At 44.9% G+C, this 18,916-nt stretch overlaps 2 protein-coding genes across 2 annotated transcripts; one reads left to right on the forward strand and one right to left on the reverse strand.

Moving 5' to 3' along the window:
* The first annotated feature begins 444 nt into the window (after positions 1–444).
* Positions 445–8,155, forward strand: LOC8040316 (endothelial differentiation-related factor 1 homolog). Its single transcript, XM_002414108.5, has 5 exons — positions 445–913; positions 1,021–1,072; positions 1,295–1,455; positions 4,780–4,873; positions 7,667–8,155. Exons 1-5 carry the CDS (start codon positions 836–838, stop codon positions 7,723–7,725), a joined length of 444 nt encoding a protein of 147 aa, XP_002414153.1. The 5' UTR covers positions 445–835; the 3' UTR covers positions 7,726–8,155.
* Positions 8,156–9,346: 1,191 nt separating this feature from the next.
* LOC115325462 (proteasome subunit beta type-1) lies at positions 9,347–18,757 on the reverse strand. The gene is made up of 6 exons (XM_029986178.4): positions 18,584–18,757; positions 17,220–17,327; positions 17,058–17,139; positions 13,080–13,209; positions 11,221–11,327; positions 9,347–9,608 (listed from the first exon to the last, which is right to left on the reverse strand). Exons 1-6 carry the CDS (start codon positions 18,667–18,669, stop codon positions 9,423–9,425), a joined length of 699 nt encoding a protein of 232 aa, XP_029842038.1. The 5' UTR covers positions 18,670–18,757; the 3' UTR covers positions 9,347–9,422.
* Between the last annotated feature and the right edge of the window lie 159 nt (positions 18,758–18,916).

Below are 18,916 nucleotides of genomic sequence, written 5' to 3' on the forward strand. Positions count from 1 at the left end.
CGTTTTTTATATCTTTAAATAAAGAAATTTATTATATAAAACATAAAACAGGCTAAAGGTACGAAAGTGAAGAAGCGGAGGAATCAACAGTGACGCCTATTCACAAACCGGAAGCGACGGTTTTGATACAGCCGATACAGCGAGATCAGTGGATACAGCACTGATAGTGGCTGCACCAGTTTCGTTTCTAGCCTGGAACGCAAGGAGATTTTTTGAAACGCGTCTCCGACTGGTGTGTTTACCGCGTCCAAAAAGTGGTCCCTCGGTTTCCGCTTGATGACGTCATAAAAGTTTATGTTGTCGCCAGTCGCGATCCTGGCGGTGACTCAACAGCTGTGGTTATTACGGCAGACGTCTGTTCTCCTGCATGTCGCTCTGCTGTTGCCTCTCCAGTGTGTCAGTCCACGGAAATTTCAGCAGCCAGAAGTTGGGACGTAGAGTGGGACGCTATGACGATAGCGACACTCGCGTTCGGTTGTGCATCGTGCAATCCGTGCATCAGTCGGACACGTGCTTCCAAAACCGACATCTCGGATTTGTAGTGGATTCAGCGGGCACAATATTTAATTTGATTGCTTTATAAACAATACTTTGTAACTTTTTCTATACAAACTCGATCAGCATTAGTGACGTCATTCGCAAGGCAGCTCCTAGACTTTTTCTCTCCTCCGTGACCGAGAAGCAGGGAGAACGAGAGTTCGACTGGTCGCCATTTTGTGGATCATTTTGCTCTTCTCACGCTCCGGAGAATCTGCCACAAATTCTCTCCAAAAAGGAATAGCCGGGCTCCCTAATTTCCTTCTCCGCGGCACCGGTAAATCCTCGAGACTCCGCCATGTCTGAAACTGACTGGGACACCGTCACCTACCTCCGCAAGAAACCTATGAAGGCCAGTCAGCTGAGGTCCCAACAGGTTCGTCTCGGGGGAAAGACTCGTAGCAGCGCGTTGTTTACTACGCGATAACTCCTCATTTCGGCGACGTAGCTTGATTGACATTTTTTGTTCTCCTATCCGCGCAGGTCATCAATGCAGCACAGAGGCAAGGCGTTCCCATCGAAACCACGAAAAAGTGTAAGCAGATTCGCCTGACGCGGAAGTGGTTGGCACAACGACGAAATTTCCGTGGGCAAGGCGCATGTTTGGGTCCTTTTAGGCACGCAAGCTCGTCGATTCGACGCGCATCTTCACGCGTAGGCGGATAAAACAAGAAGAGTTCAGACATATGTGCTCCTAATCGGATTTGCATTCGAACTTCCTGTTCTAGTAATCATTTTTGGCGTTTGTCGGTTGCAGTCAACGCGGCAACGAACAAGAAGGCTGCGACGACCCTGAACACGTCGAAGTTGGATCGGGAGACGGAAGAATTGCATCATGACCGCGTCGGACTGGACGTGGGACGGCTCATCCAGCAGGGCAGGCAGGCCAAGAACCTGACGCAGAAAGATTTGGCCACTGTGAGTTAATTTTCCTGCAAATGTCAAAACACATTCATAGCTTTTAGGGTGGTGCAAGCGTTTCATGACAATCGCATCCTCGGTGGATACGATTAGATGTGACTATCAGAATGTCAGCCTCATAGCACTGTTTAGTAGACGAGGAGGTCGTTTGAATTGTGAAGAAGGTCTGGGACATGTATATAAGGCGATGGTTGCTCAATAAATTTCAAGCTGTTAAAAACTTCGTTGTTCTTTCCGTTTTTTTTTTTTTTTTTTTTTTTTTATGTTGTTCATACGTCTTGGGATTACTATCGATGACATGAAATATATGGCTTCAATGAAACAAAAGCAAAGCTAGTGGTATGGAAAATTATTTGGTAAATTCTAAAGCAATGTGCTTGACAGTGGTGTCAGTGCTAAAGGTGTGGGTGGACGTATAATGTCAACATAGATGTCTGCAAGTGGTTTTTCGTTTTCTGTATAGAAGTGTTGCACGGTTCTGGGTATTGAGAAACGATGAAAGGAAATTGCGACAAAGCTGAGCACCACTCAGAACGTTGGAAAGATGTGAGCAGTTCCGGACCAATCATTTTTGCAAATAATATTGTGGTTTTGACAAGTTTTGCAAGTGATGTCACGGCCATCAAAATAAAACAACCGCTGTTTTGACAAGGGATTGATCCCCGTCGAAACGGTTCTAATTTATCGATTTGGATATAGATATGCATTGTACCTTTTTGCAATCATCTGATCACTGCTTTAGTCAAACAACTCAATTTAGACTCTGGATGTCATTTTAAGGCTGGCTAACACCTTGCTAATCATACAACAAATTTACCTGACTGCCTTTTTTTTTTTTTTTTCACCCCTTTGGGAAGGTTTACAGACGTGAAATGAAACTAACTTCTTTTGCCATTAGACGTGAAGTAGTCGTCATTTAAACATTGTAATCTCAACCCTGAGACATTGAGAGAACGCAACTGGGTTTATTGGCAAAGGAACAGCTATATATAGCCGTCCATATGGACAGGAAAGGGAGAAGACAAATGACATGCCGCCGCAAAGATTTGACAGAACTCAGCTAGACACCGCTTTAAAGGGCAACTCCGCTCAATTCCGAAAAATTTAGGCTTACATGTGATTCAAATTCACAAAGCACTACTAAACAACAAGTCTTCAGATTCACGAAATGTAGAATATTATTTGTGTAATCCTAACTTAAACATCAGCTGACACCGAAACCGAAACTTCGGTTGCGTCAGGCAACATTGCTCTCAAGTCGTCAGAGTCATGGCCACGTCACGTCGAACCACGTGGTCTTGTGACGTTCGGGAGGGAGCGAGGGACAGGACACGCGACGCGGGCAGGGTGCTGGGGCAGGTCGCTTCGCATGGCGTGGACAGTGATGGCCCGGGGGAGAGGGGGAGAAGACAAAAGAGGAGAAGGAGCGGAGAAACAGGCCGATAAGCGCGCAGGGCGGCGCAAGCTAGCGCATCCGCGTTACGGTGATCGTGAATGCCGGTCAGCCAACAGTGGGAGGAGAAACTCATGACGTCATCGTTCAATTTCGCTCTGAGAAGTAAAAACAAACAAAACGTGAGAATGACATAGTCATGCCTCTGACGTAGTGGCTCATCGTTTGCCGCTCAAACTCTGTCGCATTGACTGCGCTGACAATTACGCCTCACGTCGCACGCTAGAGTTGGCAGGTTTTGGCGACTTGGCTCACTTGAAGGTTTGCTGGCCAGTTTATTAAATATATAAACGGAATCAGATCGTAATATTTGACATGGGGTCTTCCTATATGATACTGAAGAGGGCTACATAGTTTTCTACATATCAAAAATGAAGCGGAGTTGCCCTTTAACAGTGGACATCTGCCGCCAAGCGACCCTACATGATAATCCCCATCAAGGCTATATGAACCGAGCAAAAGGCAGCAATCTGCCTATTTCCCTCCTCCCCCATGGCCCATCCATCCACCCCTCAACACCAAGACACCACCAAATACACAAAACAAAAGAACTCGCACCAAAAGAAACTTTTTCATGTGTTCGTTCAAAACTATAGCCAGCTTGCTTACGCAGTTTCCGGGGTCCCTTATACTTGAGGTTTCTTTTAAGATTCTTTGAAACAAATCTCTTTCTTTACACAAGATAGAAGTTCCTTCCTTAAATGTCAAGCACACATGGCATTCAGCAATATATTTGGCTAGTTCTGATGATGGAGAGACATTTTTCTCACTTCTCTCGTGTTCTAAGAGGCGGTCATTTACGGACCGACCCGCCTCACCTGTGTAGCAGAGCCCATAATCGAATGGAATTTTGTACACAACTTCCTTGACGCAACTGATCTGTTATTTCTGATAGTAACCGTTCTCTCAAATATTTGTGCCATAACCTCAAACTTGCTACACCCTCCGTAAAACGACTAGCGTATATTATTATAAGATCGAAGTTAGAATTTGCCTCATCTATATGGTCCCCATGGCAGTCCTACATTGGAAATAATCTAGAATTCAACCAAAACAGAGCCTTTCATTTTATTTACAACAGCCACTCACCATATACCTGCATATCAGGATTACGCCAATCGGCTAACCTTCACTCACTTTCCCTTCGCCGCCGAGTATCACGCCTTTCTCTCCTCCATCGAATTTTTTATCACAATAGCCACCTCAAAGAATCACTGCTATCACCTCCCCATCGTATTTTCCCACGTCTAGATCACCTATATAAATTACGTCCAATTCTATCATAAACTGTTTCTCACCAGACTTCAACACTACCATTGGCCACTGAAGATTGGAATTCACTACCTCATAACATTGTTTCTATTAATGATACTAACTTTGTTGAAGCCATTACCCTCTTTTTATCTAACCTACCTAGCTAGCTTACAGTGTTATAATTGTGCTTACTGTTCTATTTGTTTTTGTTCTATTGCCACCCCCTTGTATTTCCTTGAGGGCCCCATGGGCTCTCAAGGAAAATAAATGATGATGATGATGGGGATCCCTATGCCTCCTCACCCTCTCGCTCAAACGCAAGCGGTCTAATACTACCTGACCGGAAATCCGTCTAAAAAACTGCATTTACCTCAAACTTCTGAGCAGATGCTTCTAGAATATGCAAAAACCTGGTAAAGTATGGAGCTGGCCTTCACACTGCCACTTCTTACATTAAAATACTTTTTTGTACCATGCAGGAGCAATAAAGGGGTGCAGATTTATGGAACGGTACCAAAGATGTCAAAATTGTAACATACTGCAGAAGTTTTAGAGAATGCTGTGAGAAGTAGGAGACATAAGAAAGTAACTCTCTCTTTGTTGTGTTCTTTCAGAAAATCAATGAGAAGCCTCAAGTGATCAATGATTATGAAGGTGGGAAAGCCATCCCCAATCAGCAGGTCTTGGCTAAGATTGAAAGAGTCATTGGTAAGTGAACTATTTAAAGGAAACTTCCCATTACATATGATGTACCTCTTCATGCAACTGTGTGCAAAGCAAATATGTAGCAAATCGTTGGCAGGTGACAAAAGCAAGAGAATATTTCCATTGTCCTTTAGTCTAGTGGATGCATCCGTGTGGCGTCCTTATAGGATCTGTGTGTACAAATTGTTGTTGCCACACTTGTCTTCTAAGCATACACATCAGGTCCACTTACGATTTGTTTTACTAAAACTGTCACAAAATTAGAAGAAAAAAATATTACAAGATTATTAATCTTTTTCCAGTTGATAGGTCAGATAGACTGAAGTCTGGATTGGAACGGGATACAGCTTTCTGCTGAACTTTCCTTAAATAAAATTCAATATTCATGAAAGTGTATTATAAGAAGCAAATTTGGAATGTGCCATAGATGCAGTCGCACAGCCGATATCAGACTAACTGCTGTGGCTTTGATTTGCCTTAAAATAAAGCACACCTTCTAGATCCTCACTTCAAAAAACAGTGAAAAGAAATGTAAAAATAACTTACAGGAAGGCTGCCTTATATGACAAGACACAGTACACAGCATAGGAATCTATCCTTTTATTATATGTCGCTTGAAACAAATTTTTTTTTTTTATTATATTGCATTACAAAGAAAAAAGAACTCGTTCAAACACTGCAGGTTTCTTTTTTCTACTGTATGATATAGTTGAGCAGTGCTAAGCTGTAAAAACAAATGGCTGTGGGCCTGTGGCAACGTGCTTGCTTATAGCAACTTGTGTGCAGAATGGATATGCTTTGCTCTGGTCAAAGCAACTACCACTTGGGGCAAATTGACCTTTGAAAAGATCCTTGTAGCATCGCTCCCTTGGCATACATTGCTGCACAAGGCTGCTAGATGGATCGGTACAAGGACACCCATCCACCTAGTAATATACAGAGTAGTAGGAGCATTGACAACTACAATCTGCGGAAAAGGACAGGCTAGATGTTGCAACCGGATAATGAAAATGAAAAGCAAGGGAGCTCGTGCTTTTTAAAATTTTTTTTTAATCGTTTTGAAAATTAAGACAAGGTCGCACCGACCAATTGGCTAGCATTTTTTGTCTTTGTGTTCCTTGGTTCCTAAACACAGTGCTGTGGTTCTTATTAAGAAGTGGCAAGTGCCACCTCTTATAGGGCTATGTGCTTCTGCCATTGCATCCTTCAGTACTTCACCATGACCCAAAAGGTGGCCATTGAAGGTCATGGTAACAGGGGCTCCGGAAGCGGGGGGGCAGGGTGGGCTTGAGCCCCTCCTGTCCTCAGGACCGAGCTGCCGAGCCCCCCCTCCCCCTCCTTTTTTTTTTTAGTTTGTGTGTTTGCAGGTTATCTGGTATAGGCCTTCGGCCTATCTGCTGTACCTCCGTCTCTCCTGAGCCGAAATAAATGAAATGACCCTTTATGCATGCTGACCTACCGCCCTCCTCACCTCCGCCAAGCACAAAAAGCACCGGGGCGACACAGAGGCTTGCTTGAAACGTCAAAACCAGAAGAAAATGACAGGCAGGACTCATGAGCCTGATTGACAACCAGTTTAGAGCGAACAAAAAGGGGACAGTGAAATGAATGGATTCCGACAAGACGACGTCGGCGAGCGTTTGTCTGCTTCCCCCGTGTGGAAGCAAGAAACCCAGAAGATGCATGGTGCTTCTCTGGCCCGCGGACAAAACAGGCAGGCGGTACTACCGCGGCGCTTAGAGGCCATCATTAGGAGAGGAAGGGGGGAAGGGGGGGGGGGGGGGGGCTGGTGAGCTTGAGTGGGATTCGGGAGTGCTTAGAAAAGGCGAGTCTACGAGCTCCCAAATTTGACAAGGCGCCTTCGATGGCGAAAGCTTTGCGCGCATGCGGTGTCGTGCCCACAGGGTGGTGACGTATTAGGCGACACATGTTTACAAACCCAGGACAACACAACACAAAGTCTCAAACACAGCTCTTATCATTCAGCACCTTCCTTTTGTGATGCCTCCCAACTTGCATTGCCGCCATGAGTCCGAAGCGATCACGGTCGATGTACTTGACCCTGAGGTACATACCGATGTATGCAATCTCTGCCTCCAGTTGAGACATCCGATGGCCCAACATTGCTGTGTTTGAGACTTTGTGTTGTGTTGTCCTTCCCCCCCCCCCCCTGAGTCTCGGGGTTTTGTCTAAAACATTTAACACTTGTTTGTCTATAGCGTTAATACATCATGCTTCACCGAGAATCCCTAAATGAAGGAACGTTTTCATTTTTAGACATAGCCAATTTGGCATAGGCACAGCTGCGGTTGATATGTAAAAGTTGGTATAGGAAAGAAAAAATAAAGAACAGATGGTGCGGCTGATTTCAGTGGTTATCCAATCATTGTATGAGTTGTCAGTGCAAGCTTCTTACTGTTATTTTACTGAACCATTGTTTTACTTTGTTTTTCATGGATATGTGCGTGAATATGCGAACGCGCTGCATTAATATGTTTTCATTCCAATATGGCAATTAATGTCAACCTGAAACCAACCTAACCTTGAGGATTTCGGAGATGTCGAGCCCCCCCTCCAAAGAAAGACTTCCGGAGCCTCTGCATGGTAACTTGGCAGAGAACTAGTAAGGTTGTGCAGGGAGTGAACATTCACAGTTGTATTATGGAGTTCTGGCCTTTATATGCATTCGGGCATAGCTAAACGAAGAGTGGTTTGAGGCTGATGTGACTGGAGGGACCATCATCTCAATACTAGCTTGTGGCCTTACCTGCTTTGATTTGTTTTTGTTTGTTGCAGGAATGAAGTTACGTGGGAAGGAGAAAGGCTTGCCTCTGAGCATGGAAAAGAAGAAGTAGCAGTGTGATTGAGATCAGAGCAGGCATGATACACGTGTCTTGATTTTTGTGGAGTGACCAAAACGAAAGCCTCGTTTGGGGGGGGGTTGAGGTCCTTATTTTCGTCCCTTCGTGCATATCGCGAGCTCCTTGCACAGTTTTTCATCGGCAGCACAACCACACAAAATCTGGCACGCAATGAAATCCCTGGTGTGTGTCTGTGGCCAAGTAAACACAGAAATGAATTCAGAGCAAGGACGGCCAGGTGTGTTTCACGGCACAATGAGTAGCGGCAGCCGAGAAGGTCGTGCAAGCGGCCGAAGCGTGCATTTTCTTCCCCGTGTACTCTTCAATCTCGCCAGTCTCGTCAGAGTGGCTTATGTGGCGTTCGTTTATTCTGGCTGCTTTGCCAGTGTGCATCTGTCTGTACAATAAAGTGCTTGTTTGGAAATGCGGGATGCCTCTGTATGTATTTGGTGATGGTGGCACTTCTCAAGCTATACATAGACTTCCAGGATAAATCGGTGGACTGCCAAATCTTGCAAGTGATTTCTGGGATGTGGGTAGGCAGGTGAGCTGCAACTAATATGTGAATGATTGTTGTTCTGCCATCTTCCCAATCAGGAATTTTGGTTACCTTCTATGTTTCTTGGTGATTGGGCACAACCAGTGATCTGCGAAATCTGAGCCAGAATGGTCAGATGACAATAAACCAGTGTGGGGGAGGTCGATCTCTAGAATAGAACCGCATTTCAATAGAATGCAGACTATCCAAGATATGCACGTCCAGCGTCGGCCCATTATGTCAATGCTTAGGTTAATTGGAAATCGTTTGTGTAACAAAAAATATGGAGTGTTGGGGACCCATAGCCTGTGTTTAGTACATCTGAAAATAAATGGCAGTGACTATAAGGATAATGATAATAGAATCTCAACATTTTACAGAAAATAATGAAATTTTTATAAAAAAATACTTTACAACCACAGACTCGTACAGTAGGAATGCCGCTCAAAGTTTGCATTGCAGTAAAATGGCATGTGGAATACTCCTGCGATGGAGTTAGCTCTCCTGCAAAACATCCAAGCTCTGAGTGAAGTTTGCCCAACAAAGTTGGGTGGTTGGGTGAGCAAATCAGCATTTACTGTTCAAGGTTCTGGACATGGAGCTCAAATAAAGTACACCTTTACTTAAAAATCCTGCGTTATACCTGCCAGATGTAAGGATATAAATTATTTTTTTCACCTTTGAATTCACAGAGAAAAATAGTAGATGAATTTACAACCTCGAACAAATGTTGATCGAGGCCAACTTGCACTTACAAGGTGAAAAGTTGCACACATTTTGCATCTGCGATGGAAGGATGACTGCCTCGAAGCAGCGCACTGCCACTGCTTTTTTACAGGGTGCGTGTTCGGGAATGTTCCGAACCAAAACAAACGCTTGATGACAGCCCGGAATGGGCTGGAACGTTCCAGAAGTGTACAGAATCGTAAAAAAAAGATCCGGGCCAAGTAGGGTTTGAACCCCGTCCCTTTGTGTGGCAGCCGCCCGGGTTGCCGAATCCACCATGCACATGGCAATATAGCGGTTTTTGTGTACCAACGTGTCCATCACTAGTGGAACCGTGTCAATAGCTTCCGATACAAAGTGTGAAACCATTTATTGATAGAGCGTGATCCCGTTTGTCGGCGTGGGACATGAGGGGCAGCTGGGAGGGCTAATCTCTGCGCAGGGGGAAGCGTTCCTCGTGCACGCCGTCCTTGTCAATGATGTTCACAATGACCGAGTCTCCCGTGTATATGTCCCTCTCAGCGGCCGAGATGAACACGTCCTTGATGATGCTGATGGCACGCTCCCGCGTGGGGGGTACAGCCACGGCTCCCACCTGGTTCTTGAAGCCGATCTGGAATCAGAGAAGCCGGATGAAAGGTGGTGTCAAAGTCAAGGGAGGACCGAGCCACCATAGATTCTTAGGAGGCTTCTCCAGTTATGTTTTGAGGTTTTACAAAGGCTTTTCGATTACTATGCCTCGCACCGAGCTTGTCCTGCGAGCCACCGTAGATCCTTTGCGGTAGTATTCTCCAATTACATCTCGAGCGCCGCAGATGCTTTTCTGTCGCTACACCTCGCATAAACCGAGAGGCTGCAAAAGCAGGTGAGAAAACCAAATGCCAGGCGACTTTATGCTTTGCACAAGCAATATTAGGCTATCCCCAAAAGTACACAAATCCTTTTGCTACCACACGCGTCATTTTTAGTCAATTCGGTGGCTTTAAAGGGCAACTCCGCTTCATTTTTGATATTTAGAAAACTATGTAGCCCTCTTCAGTATCATATAGGAAGACTCCATGTCAAATATTACGATCTAATTCCGTTTATATATTTAATAAACTGACCAGCAAACCTTCAAGCGAGCCAAGTCACCGAAATCTGCCAACTCTAGCGTGCGGCGCGAGGCGCAATCATCAGCGCAGTCAATGCCACGGAGTTGGAGCGGCCAACGTTGAACCACTACGTCAGAGGCATGTGTACGTCATTCTCACGTTTTCTTTGTTTTCACCTCTCGGAGCGAAATTGAACGATGACGTCATGAGTTTCTCCTCCCGGTGTTGGCTGACCGGGCGTTCACGTGATCACCGTAACACGGATGCGCTAGTTTGCGCTGCTCTGCGCGCTTATCGGCCTGTTTTTCCGCTCCCCTTCTCCTCTTTCGTCTTCTCCCCTTCCTCCTCTCCCCAGGGCCATCATTGTCCACGCCATGCGAAGAAACCTACCCGCGTCCAATAATAAAAAAACAAAAAGACCTGCCCGCATCGCGTGTCCTGTTTCTCGCTCCCTCCCGAACGTCACAAGACCATGTGGTTCGACGTCACGTGACCATGACTCTGACGACCCGAGACCAATGTTGCCTGACGCAACCAAAGTTTCGGTTTCGGTATCTGCTGATGTTTAAATTAGGATTACACAAATAATATTCCACATTTCGCAAATCCGAAGACGTAGAGTTGTTTAGTAGTGCTTTGTGAATGTGAATCACATGGAAGCCTAAATTTTTCGGAATTGAGCGGAGTTGCCCTTTAACTGATTTGCTGGTGACTGAAAGGTTACATGGTGGCAAACACTAGCATTTATTTGCCCAATTCTTCTCGTGGAACCTTAAAACAAGGAGCATTTAGCTGGCTCGTTTGTGACCCATTTGTTGCTGCAACGCGCTGGTCTGCTTTTGAAATGCCTTATTCAGTTATTTTGCGAGGCTCTCGGTTCTCTCGCCACTTTAAGAACTTGACAAAAATTCAATGGTTTTTTGCTCGCCCAGATATATTTGCATAATATTGATCAGAGTCAAACAACAGCAATGTAACTATAACCGTCAAACATATGAAAACAGTGTGGCAGTGTGTTTTCTTGTTGTAGCGGTGCCCTCGAGCATGCTCGAATGCAAATGTGCGAAGTATCCTTAAAACAATGTTTACAGGCACGAAACATTAAGAATGATGCGCCCACGAGGCACTTGCCTGGCTGTCCAGGAGCGGCTGAAGGAGAGCACTGCCCGAGCCTCCAGATCGATACTGGACCCTCTCGCAGTGGCCGACTGGATCGTAGCTGTAGATGCAGCCCTTGCCTGGGAAGGAGGCCCTCTTTTAAAAACCATGCTTGCCTCAAGTAGTTTAGGGTTAGATGAAAACAAACTAGCATAAGTATTCGAATGAACAGAAGTGGTCATAGAGGTGGCTTAAGTAATAGGAAAGGCCCAGTGCCAATAAACAAACTATGCCATTATTGTCGTTACCAGAGGAGGTGGAAAGCAATGATAGCATTTGGAATCTTGCCCACTGCACTTTGGACGTCCGTTGAGGCACCCCTTTCCTTGCCATGTGTTCTCCTCCCCGGTTGACACATGACGTAACATTGTGTGTCACTGTGTCGCACAGTGTTAGTGTGATGTGGCATCAGTGATGTGACATGGCACATTGTGAGGTCATGTGACGATGCATCATGTGACGTGATGCCACAGTGTCACAAGACGCTGTGATGCAACACATGTGAGGTCACAGTGTCGCGTGACGTTGCGTGACATGACTTGATACGGCATCGATTATACGCAGATTCAGGTTGTCTCGCTAAAGTAAGTGGCCGAGATGCTCACAAACAGACGCATACAATCCTGCAGTTTTGCAGCCCTAGATATACTATCGCATTTAAAAGTTGGCAAAAGACCATCCAAAGCTGACACAAATTTAATGATGTGTAAGAAATGTTCAATAGCACACAAAATGACCGCTACAGGGTTCGCACGGCTCCTTGAAAACCCCTGAATTTGAAAATGGCATTTTCCGGACCTTAAGCCCTGGAATAGGCCATTTGCTGTATTACCCACGCATCAAGTAAAATGCAGGGGTTTGTGTTCCACTCGCCAGACGTGCACGCCTTCCCCGTATAAAAGATTCGAAGTAAATAACCAAAATAAAAGGTTGACGAACGCATGTGTAAGATGCCATTTGTTTTAAGTATTTGCTTTACAAAAGTTGCTACTGTTGACGCCAGCACGTGCGGCGCGTGGAACACCAACCCCTGCATTCCCCTTGATGCTTGGGTAATATTGCAATAGGTCTATTCCTAGTGGTGCGTTAAACGCCTGGCCAAAATGGTAGCAGTCCCGGTGGCTCCGAATCCGGTCTCGCTCGTCTGCGATCTTGACCCTCGTTTATCTTGTTATCTCGCATACTGTTTGCTAGCAACTCCTGGTTCGCTTGTTCTGTGTCTGTTTTACGCTGCACATAGTGGACGTAGTTTAGGTTGTGCACGATGCCCGAGAAGTGCAACTTGCAGCGGTCATGGCTGGGTCACGACCAACTACAGACACCAAGAAAACAGAGGCAACAGGTGACATCACCTACATTGTCAAGTCAAACAGCCTAAGGAAAACAGCAAAAATGAAAATGCAAGACTTATAACATCAACCAGGAAATCAAGGAAAAGCTGCAGTAGCTTTATTGAACACTTTATCACCACCTCCTTGGCAAATGTGCCTTTTTCCTTGGTATCATGCAATAAAAAAGATGTGCAGTGCATTTTAAAAAGTTGTTATATTATAAATTTGCAAAACAGAGTATTGGAAGGGGTCCTTGAAGATATATTTACAGGTCCTTAAAAACCCTCAATTGTTTTTCTTTGAAGCCTGTACAAATCCTACACTAGTCATCCCCTTATGAGGGCCTGCGCACAATGGCATCCTAACAATTTTTTTTATTCTTGCCGATGTCAAAGACTCCAGCAAGAGACGGTTGGCAATCCTTGAAAATGTTCCCTCGGCTAGTCTGGGAGTGAGGTAGGGTGTGCCACTGGAACCTGGAAGTAAGGGGTGCACACTTACCTTCCTCATCAAGGCCTGCTAGGATGTTGGAGATGTAGTAAGGGAAGAACCTCTTGTGGTAGAGCATTGTGACAATGAGCTGGGCCACGGCTGGAGTGCTCATGGGCTTGTGGTGCTCGTGAAGGTACATCTGGCAAAGGGGACACTCGTTTATTTAGCCCTTCAAAGGTGCAAGCATAGAAAATTGCAAAGAAAACATTAACCTACAATATAATCACCAAAGAGGGCTGTGCTATGTGTTTGCTTGGAACATCTCGAACTTTGCATTTGGCTCCGCCCAAACAACGCTCCACAACTTTTAAAGGACTCTGCTCAGCTCTTGCAATGCTCTCTTAAAATATATGTGCAGCTAAAAGAACTAAGTATTTCATAGTTTAATTTTGTCGATGTCGATTGTTTGTTAATGTTACGATATATCGTACGACTAACACTTGACATTAAAAAACAACTTTCATTGAATTGAATTTGCTTGGCTATGTTACGACATTACTTGCAAATGACCTAATGGCAGTGTTGGGTAAAGTACACCTAAAAAGTACTTGAAGTAAAGTACAAAGTAAATTAGAGGTTATGTACTTCAAGTAAAGTAGTAGGTACACAGGCCACAATGTACAGTCGGGAGCAAAAGTTTGCGGGGCATGGCAGCGCGTGCCGAAATGCATCGCCGCGCCGTGCAACGGCGCGTCGCCACATTAAAAAGCCGCGCCTTGCGCATGCGCGCCCTTCACACTGGCAGTCATGTCTTTTTCGCTCGTCTCAGTGCGACTCATTCCTGATAACCGGAGTCGGCGACAGGTGCGCAAGTTGCCGTTTCGCTGGCTGTCATGCCTTGCGTTCTTTTCAGCTGCCTCAGCAGCCGCGCTGGGTGACGAAGCACCTGGTTACCCCACCCCACGTGCTCCGTTACAAATCGCGGCAGCCGAGGCGGCTGAAGCAGACGCGCAGCATGACAGCCAGCGAAGCGCTCTTTTCTTATCAGGAGTATGTCGGAAAGAAACGAGCGAAAGTGACATGATGGCGAGCACGAATGGCGCGTATGCGCAAAGCGCAGCTCCTTAATGTGGCGGCGCGCCGTCGGACGGCGCAGCGATGCATTTCGGCACGCGCTCCCGTGCCCCGCAAACTTTTGCTCCCGACTGTACTTGACATAAAGTATTATAAATGCAATGTACTTTCAAAGTACAAGTACATTTTAACACAATATTTCATGATGTCCTTCCAATCCACTATACAGTGCTTTTTTTAAACTGATATGTAGAGCCCCACACGGATAAGTGTTTGATCATCTGCATCCGATCCGTATCCACATCCGCAAAGATTTTAAATAATTGTGTCCGCATCCGGTCTGCATTTGCAGACGTAGCCGCATCTGAACCGCATCTGCAAAATTTGAAACAACACTGGACCCTCAATCCGCACATTAATTTTATATCGTGAAATCATGCATGAATTTTATAAGCCGTCTGCTTACCTTTGTACAAAGAACTCTCCGTGTAAGAATTAGCAAAAGTCATTTTATCGTATTCTATTTGATCGTTTTTATAAAATAAGCGATCATACTTTCAGAGACACTTCGCATCACTTGAAAGATGATTGTAGTTATGAGATCGTCTACTTGTGAGTCCGTGACAGTGACACTCTGTCCAGAAGATGCACTCAAAAGGAAGGAAATTGTAATATTTATTTTCCTTTTTGCTTTTTTTAAACCCACTTCAAGCAGATGCATATATTATAAACATAAAAATTAACAAAGGACAAACTATTGTGTCATTTTATTTAGGTCAAACAACACAAAATGAGGGAGAGGAAAGGCCCTCACTCACCACAACAAATTACTCGTGTATATGTGGTAAGGCACGAGTACGCCACTGAGAAAATATCACAATGGCAACAGCTCCTATCGGTTTAGTTTTAAACATGAACCCTCAGCTGCATGTTTGGAACCATATAAATTTAAAAACAACTCAATGCCAACAGTAGAGAAAAAGAAAATGCACACACATCCGACGTTTCACTTGTCGAGGTTGCTGTGTAGAAGAAACAGATTGTCATCAGCATGGACAGATTCCGACTGGTTTGCCTCTCTAAAATTAATGCCCACTGTTGAGCAGAAGTCTCTCTCCGTTGGTGCACTTGATGCTGGGGTGGCATGCACAAACTGTGCTGCAAGAATGAGGTGCGGAAGCTCGTACTGGTGCAAGTTCCACCACTCCTGAGGATTGAATTCAGTCTCCTCGATCTACTACAAAGAAACCACTAGCAGGTTCCTTCTATTTGCTTGTGGCTTGTGCGTTTTCTTTGCTCCAAGAATGTTTTCTGCTCTTTCCCTGCCGAACAAGAGCACGCTTTCCCGGGACGACTGATGCTCCTTCATCCTTTTCCTTTTTCTAGGGACAACATTTTTGGCGAGATAGAACATCCTAGAAAAATCTTTGGTGAGAATCAAATCTTTCTTGGCAGAAAGAATGATTTGTTTCCTTGATTAGCATCTTTAATCGAAGAGGGTAGTTTAATCCTGCAATACATTTGATGATGCATTTCATAGTAGTATCACTCACTAATTCACCCTACACTGTGTGGTCGCACACGTTCATGGGCCGCCCCGGCAAAAATGTGGATGCGGATATCCACATTCGCCGCCCCTGGAATCCGCATTTGATCTGCAATCTGCCAAATTTGATTCATTTTTAGCCGCATCCGCCAGTTTACTGTGGATATCTGCAGCAAGGCTCTACTGATATGCATTGCCCCAGTGGTAAGGGGGGTGCATCAGTTATTTTAGGAAATGGCGGCGAATTTCGGATGAACTTAAGTGGCCACAGAGTAGTTGCTTCACTCTCACTCACAAATTATTCAGAACAATCAACTTAAAAGGGAATTATTTGTATCGGTGTTATAGCTGCCATTACTTCTCTCAGGAAAATACCAGATGACGTCTCGAAAGACGATAGTGCATTTGCACATGAATATATGCCATTTTTTTGTTAAAGGTTGGTGAACTCTTATACTCGACCTCAGAAGTTGCGTACAGTACTGGGAAAGCCAAGGACACGAGCACGGGGTTCTTGAAAGAGCTAAATTTCACCGAGATCAAATTGGAGGAATGTATTTTGAAGTCGGGAAATATACTGTCCTCAGAAAGTACCAGAAAAAAATACTTAAAGTAAAGCACAAGCACATACTCAGAGAATGTACTTCAAGTAAAGTCCAAGTTTTAAAAACCTACTTGAAGTAGTACTTTAAGTACAATGTACTTAAGGTACTTCCCAACACTGCCTAATGGCTACAGCATAGTGTTTGCAATGATTTTTGCTCTTAACTGCTGTAAAGGACTAGTTTTCTTCTGTTTTGTTTTCTATTTCATCAAAATTGAGCTTAGTACACGAGCTGGTAGCGCTGAAAGAAGATGCCACTCTGTAAGTGTTGTGCATTGGGAAGACTTTATGTACAAGAATTTACTTAGAAGTCTAGCGGTGGAGCCAAAGCTTCAGGCACGCGCTTGCACCTCTGGCGAGTTCTATGATTTGTGCTGCCAAGATGCACTTCAGTGGCTAAACAAGGTCATGCTGCCACCTTCCCGGTACCACTGCCCCTACAAGCTAAAGTAAAGTAAATCTATTTGAGTATCTATTGCCACAAAAGCTAGGCTCATCTGTGACCACCAAAACTTAATAGACTCGCAACCTTTTCTGCATTTCCTTCATTTCTCACCAGATTCTTTCTGCGCCCGAAAGCGTTCCACGACAAGTACTATACTCGGCGACAGCTTTTCTTGGCAATGCAGTGGAGGGTACAGGCACGTGTTCCCTATCCCATTTTGAGCACGGGATAAGGCTGTGCGCGAGCTCTCGTCAACTTCCACTGCATTGCCAAGAAAAGTTGTCGCCGAGTATAAATGTGTAACCCTTTTTTTCAAAAGCCCCTTGTGTAATGGACCCTAATAGCTTGTCTTACACATAAATAAATAAATGAGACTACCTTCATCCGTGCTTCCAGGAACCTGGTGAACGTCAGGATGTCACACCAGCACCCGCTCGAACCAAGGATGCACTTGTCCGACCTGGGAGGGTAAAGACTCCTCACACACGACTTCTTTCCCACCAACCGAGTAAGCAGGTATTGTCGAACGTTCCTACTCACAGCTTGAACAGTTTCGACTGGTCCCTCGTGTAGATGGAGTAACCGGCACTGAGGCGACTGTCCGAGGCAATCACGACGAAGTCTTCACCCGCAATGGCGACAATACTCCTGCACGGAAACGTGGATGGAACTGTACATATACGAGACAGGAGAGAAGGGGCAGAAGACATGATTTATCTTCTCCTTGCACGAGTGGTGTAAGGCAAATGAATTTTCATTGTCCACTACTCTGAATTCTTCTAAGCTTTGTGTGGTAACTTATACAAACTACCCCAAACATTCCAGCAGGGTGAATCTGACAGGCGACCAACCGCTCACTCTCCTTCCCGGGTCCCTATCGTCTTGTGGAAATATGTTTCATGGACACAAGCCCCTGTAACGTTTCGTCTACAACATATATATATTTATATATATATATATTTTTACTAAGCCACTTAAAGTTAGTACATGATTCACTGAGGCGTGCTCACCCAAGCCTTAGGTCCCTCCCTCTCTCTCCTCCCCTCCCTCCTTCTCCTTCTCTCTCTCTCTCTCTCTCTCTCTCTCTCTCCCTCCCTCCCTCCCTCCCTCCCTCCCTCCCTCCCTCCCTCCCTCCCTCCCTCCCCCTAAACCAGGGGAGAGGAAAAAAAATTGTTGCAAAAAGAGCTGGGTTGAGTTCGACAAAACGTCGCAACGTCTGTCGATGAAACGAACTCCGGAAGCCTTTCAATGAAACAAACTATCAATGAAACGTCTCATTATTTTACGGCAACGCTGCACAAATCGTACCGCGATAATTTAAGAAAGCGATTTTTTCGGTCGGTTTAAAGAGCCTGGCCGCTATTTGCGACAGCCTGTAGTATGACTACTCCGGATCGAACCTGGGCCCGCTGCGCACGAGGCGGACACCTTTCCACTAAGTTACGTTACAGCTTCAAAAACATTGTTTTGAAAATTCGTTTTATACGTGACTTTCGGACGGCACTTGAACGCTCTGCAAGTGCCGTCGGACGGCACTCTAGACATTACGTAATGCGGCTATCAACGATCCAAGTTTGCCGGACCTAAACTCAATAGCAAGTCACTGATAAATCACCTTTTCCCTTCAATATATTACAAAAATAATTCGTTGGAAATCATGGGCATGGAAGCGTAGGAACAAGAGAACGTTTGATATTTGTCTAGCCCCCTTTATATTTACGCACACTTTTACACTTTCGTGGCGCAGCTGAACGTACTCGATTCTGTTGCTTTCTATGAATACAATTTTTGAAGACAGGATTTTGATTTCAATTTTCGAAATCCTGCAAGCTCGAGGTGTCGAGTTTCGAGGTACAGGCTAGAGAGAGAGATCCGTACACACTTTGACTAGAACCAGAACGTACCCTCCGTTGTCCGAGTAAGGACTGAAGTAACACTGCTTCGGTCCACCATGCTCAGAAATAACCGACTGTCGCTGCATCACATCCATCTTCAGTAAATTTGGCTGCCTACCGAAGAGCACAACAAAATCGTGAGTTGACTTTTCTGTGCGAGTGGAGAAGGCCACTTCGCTACCCCATATTTCAGCAGTATCGTATTAGCACAATTGCTTATTTTATAACCAATACATGTTTTAAATAAGTTATTAAATAACTACGTAAATATTAAATTTTTATACAAGAATATTAATGTGGTATATATTGTTTTACGGAAACCCGACTAAATACGAAAGCTCG

This window comes from Ixodes scapularis, unplaced genomic scaffold (assembly GCF_016920785.2).
Source record: "Ixodes scapularis isolate PalLabHiFi unplaced genomic scaffold, ASM1692078v2 PGA_scaffold3__209_contigs__length_174095766, whole genome shotgun sequence".
Classification (NCBI taxonomy): Eukaryota; Metazoa; Arthropoda; class Arachnida; order Ixodida; family Ixodidae; genus Ixodes; species Ixodes scapularis.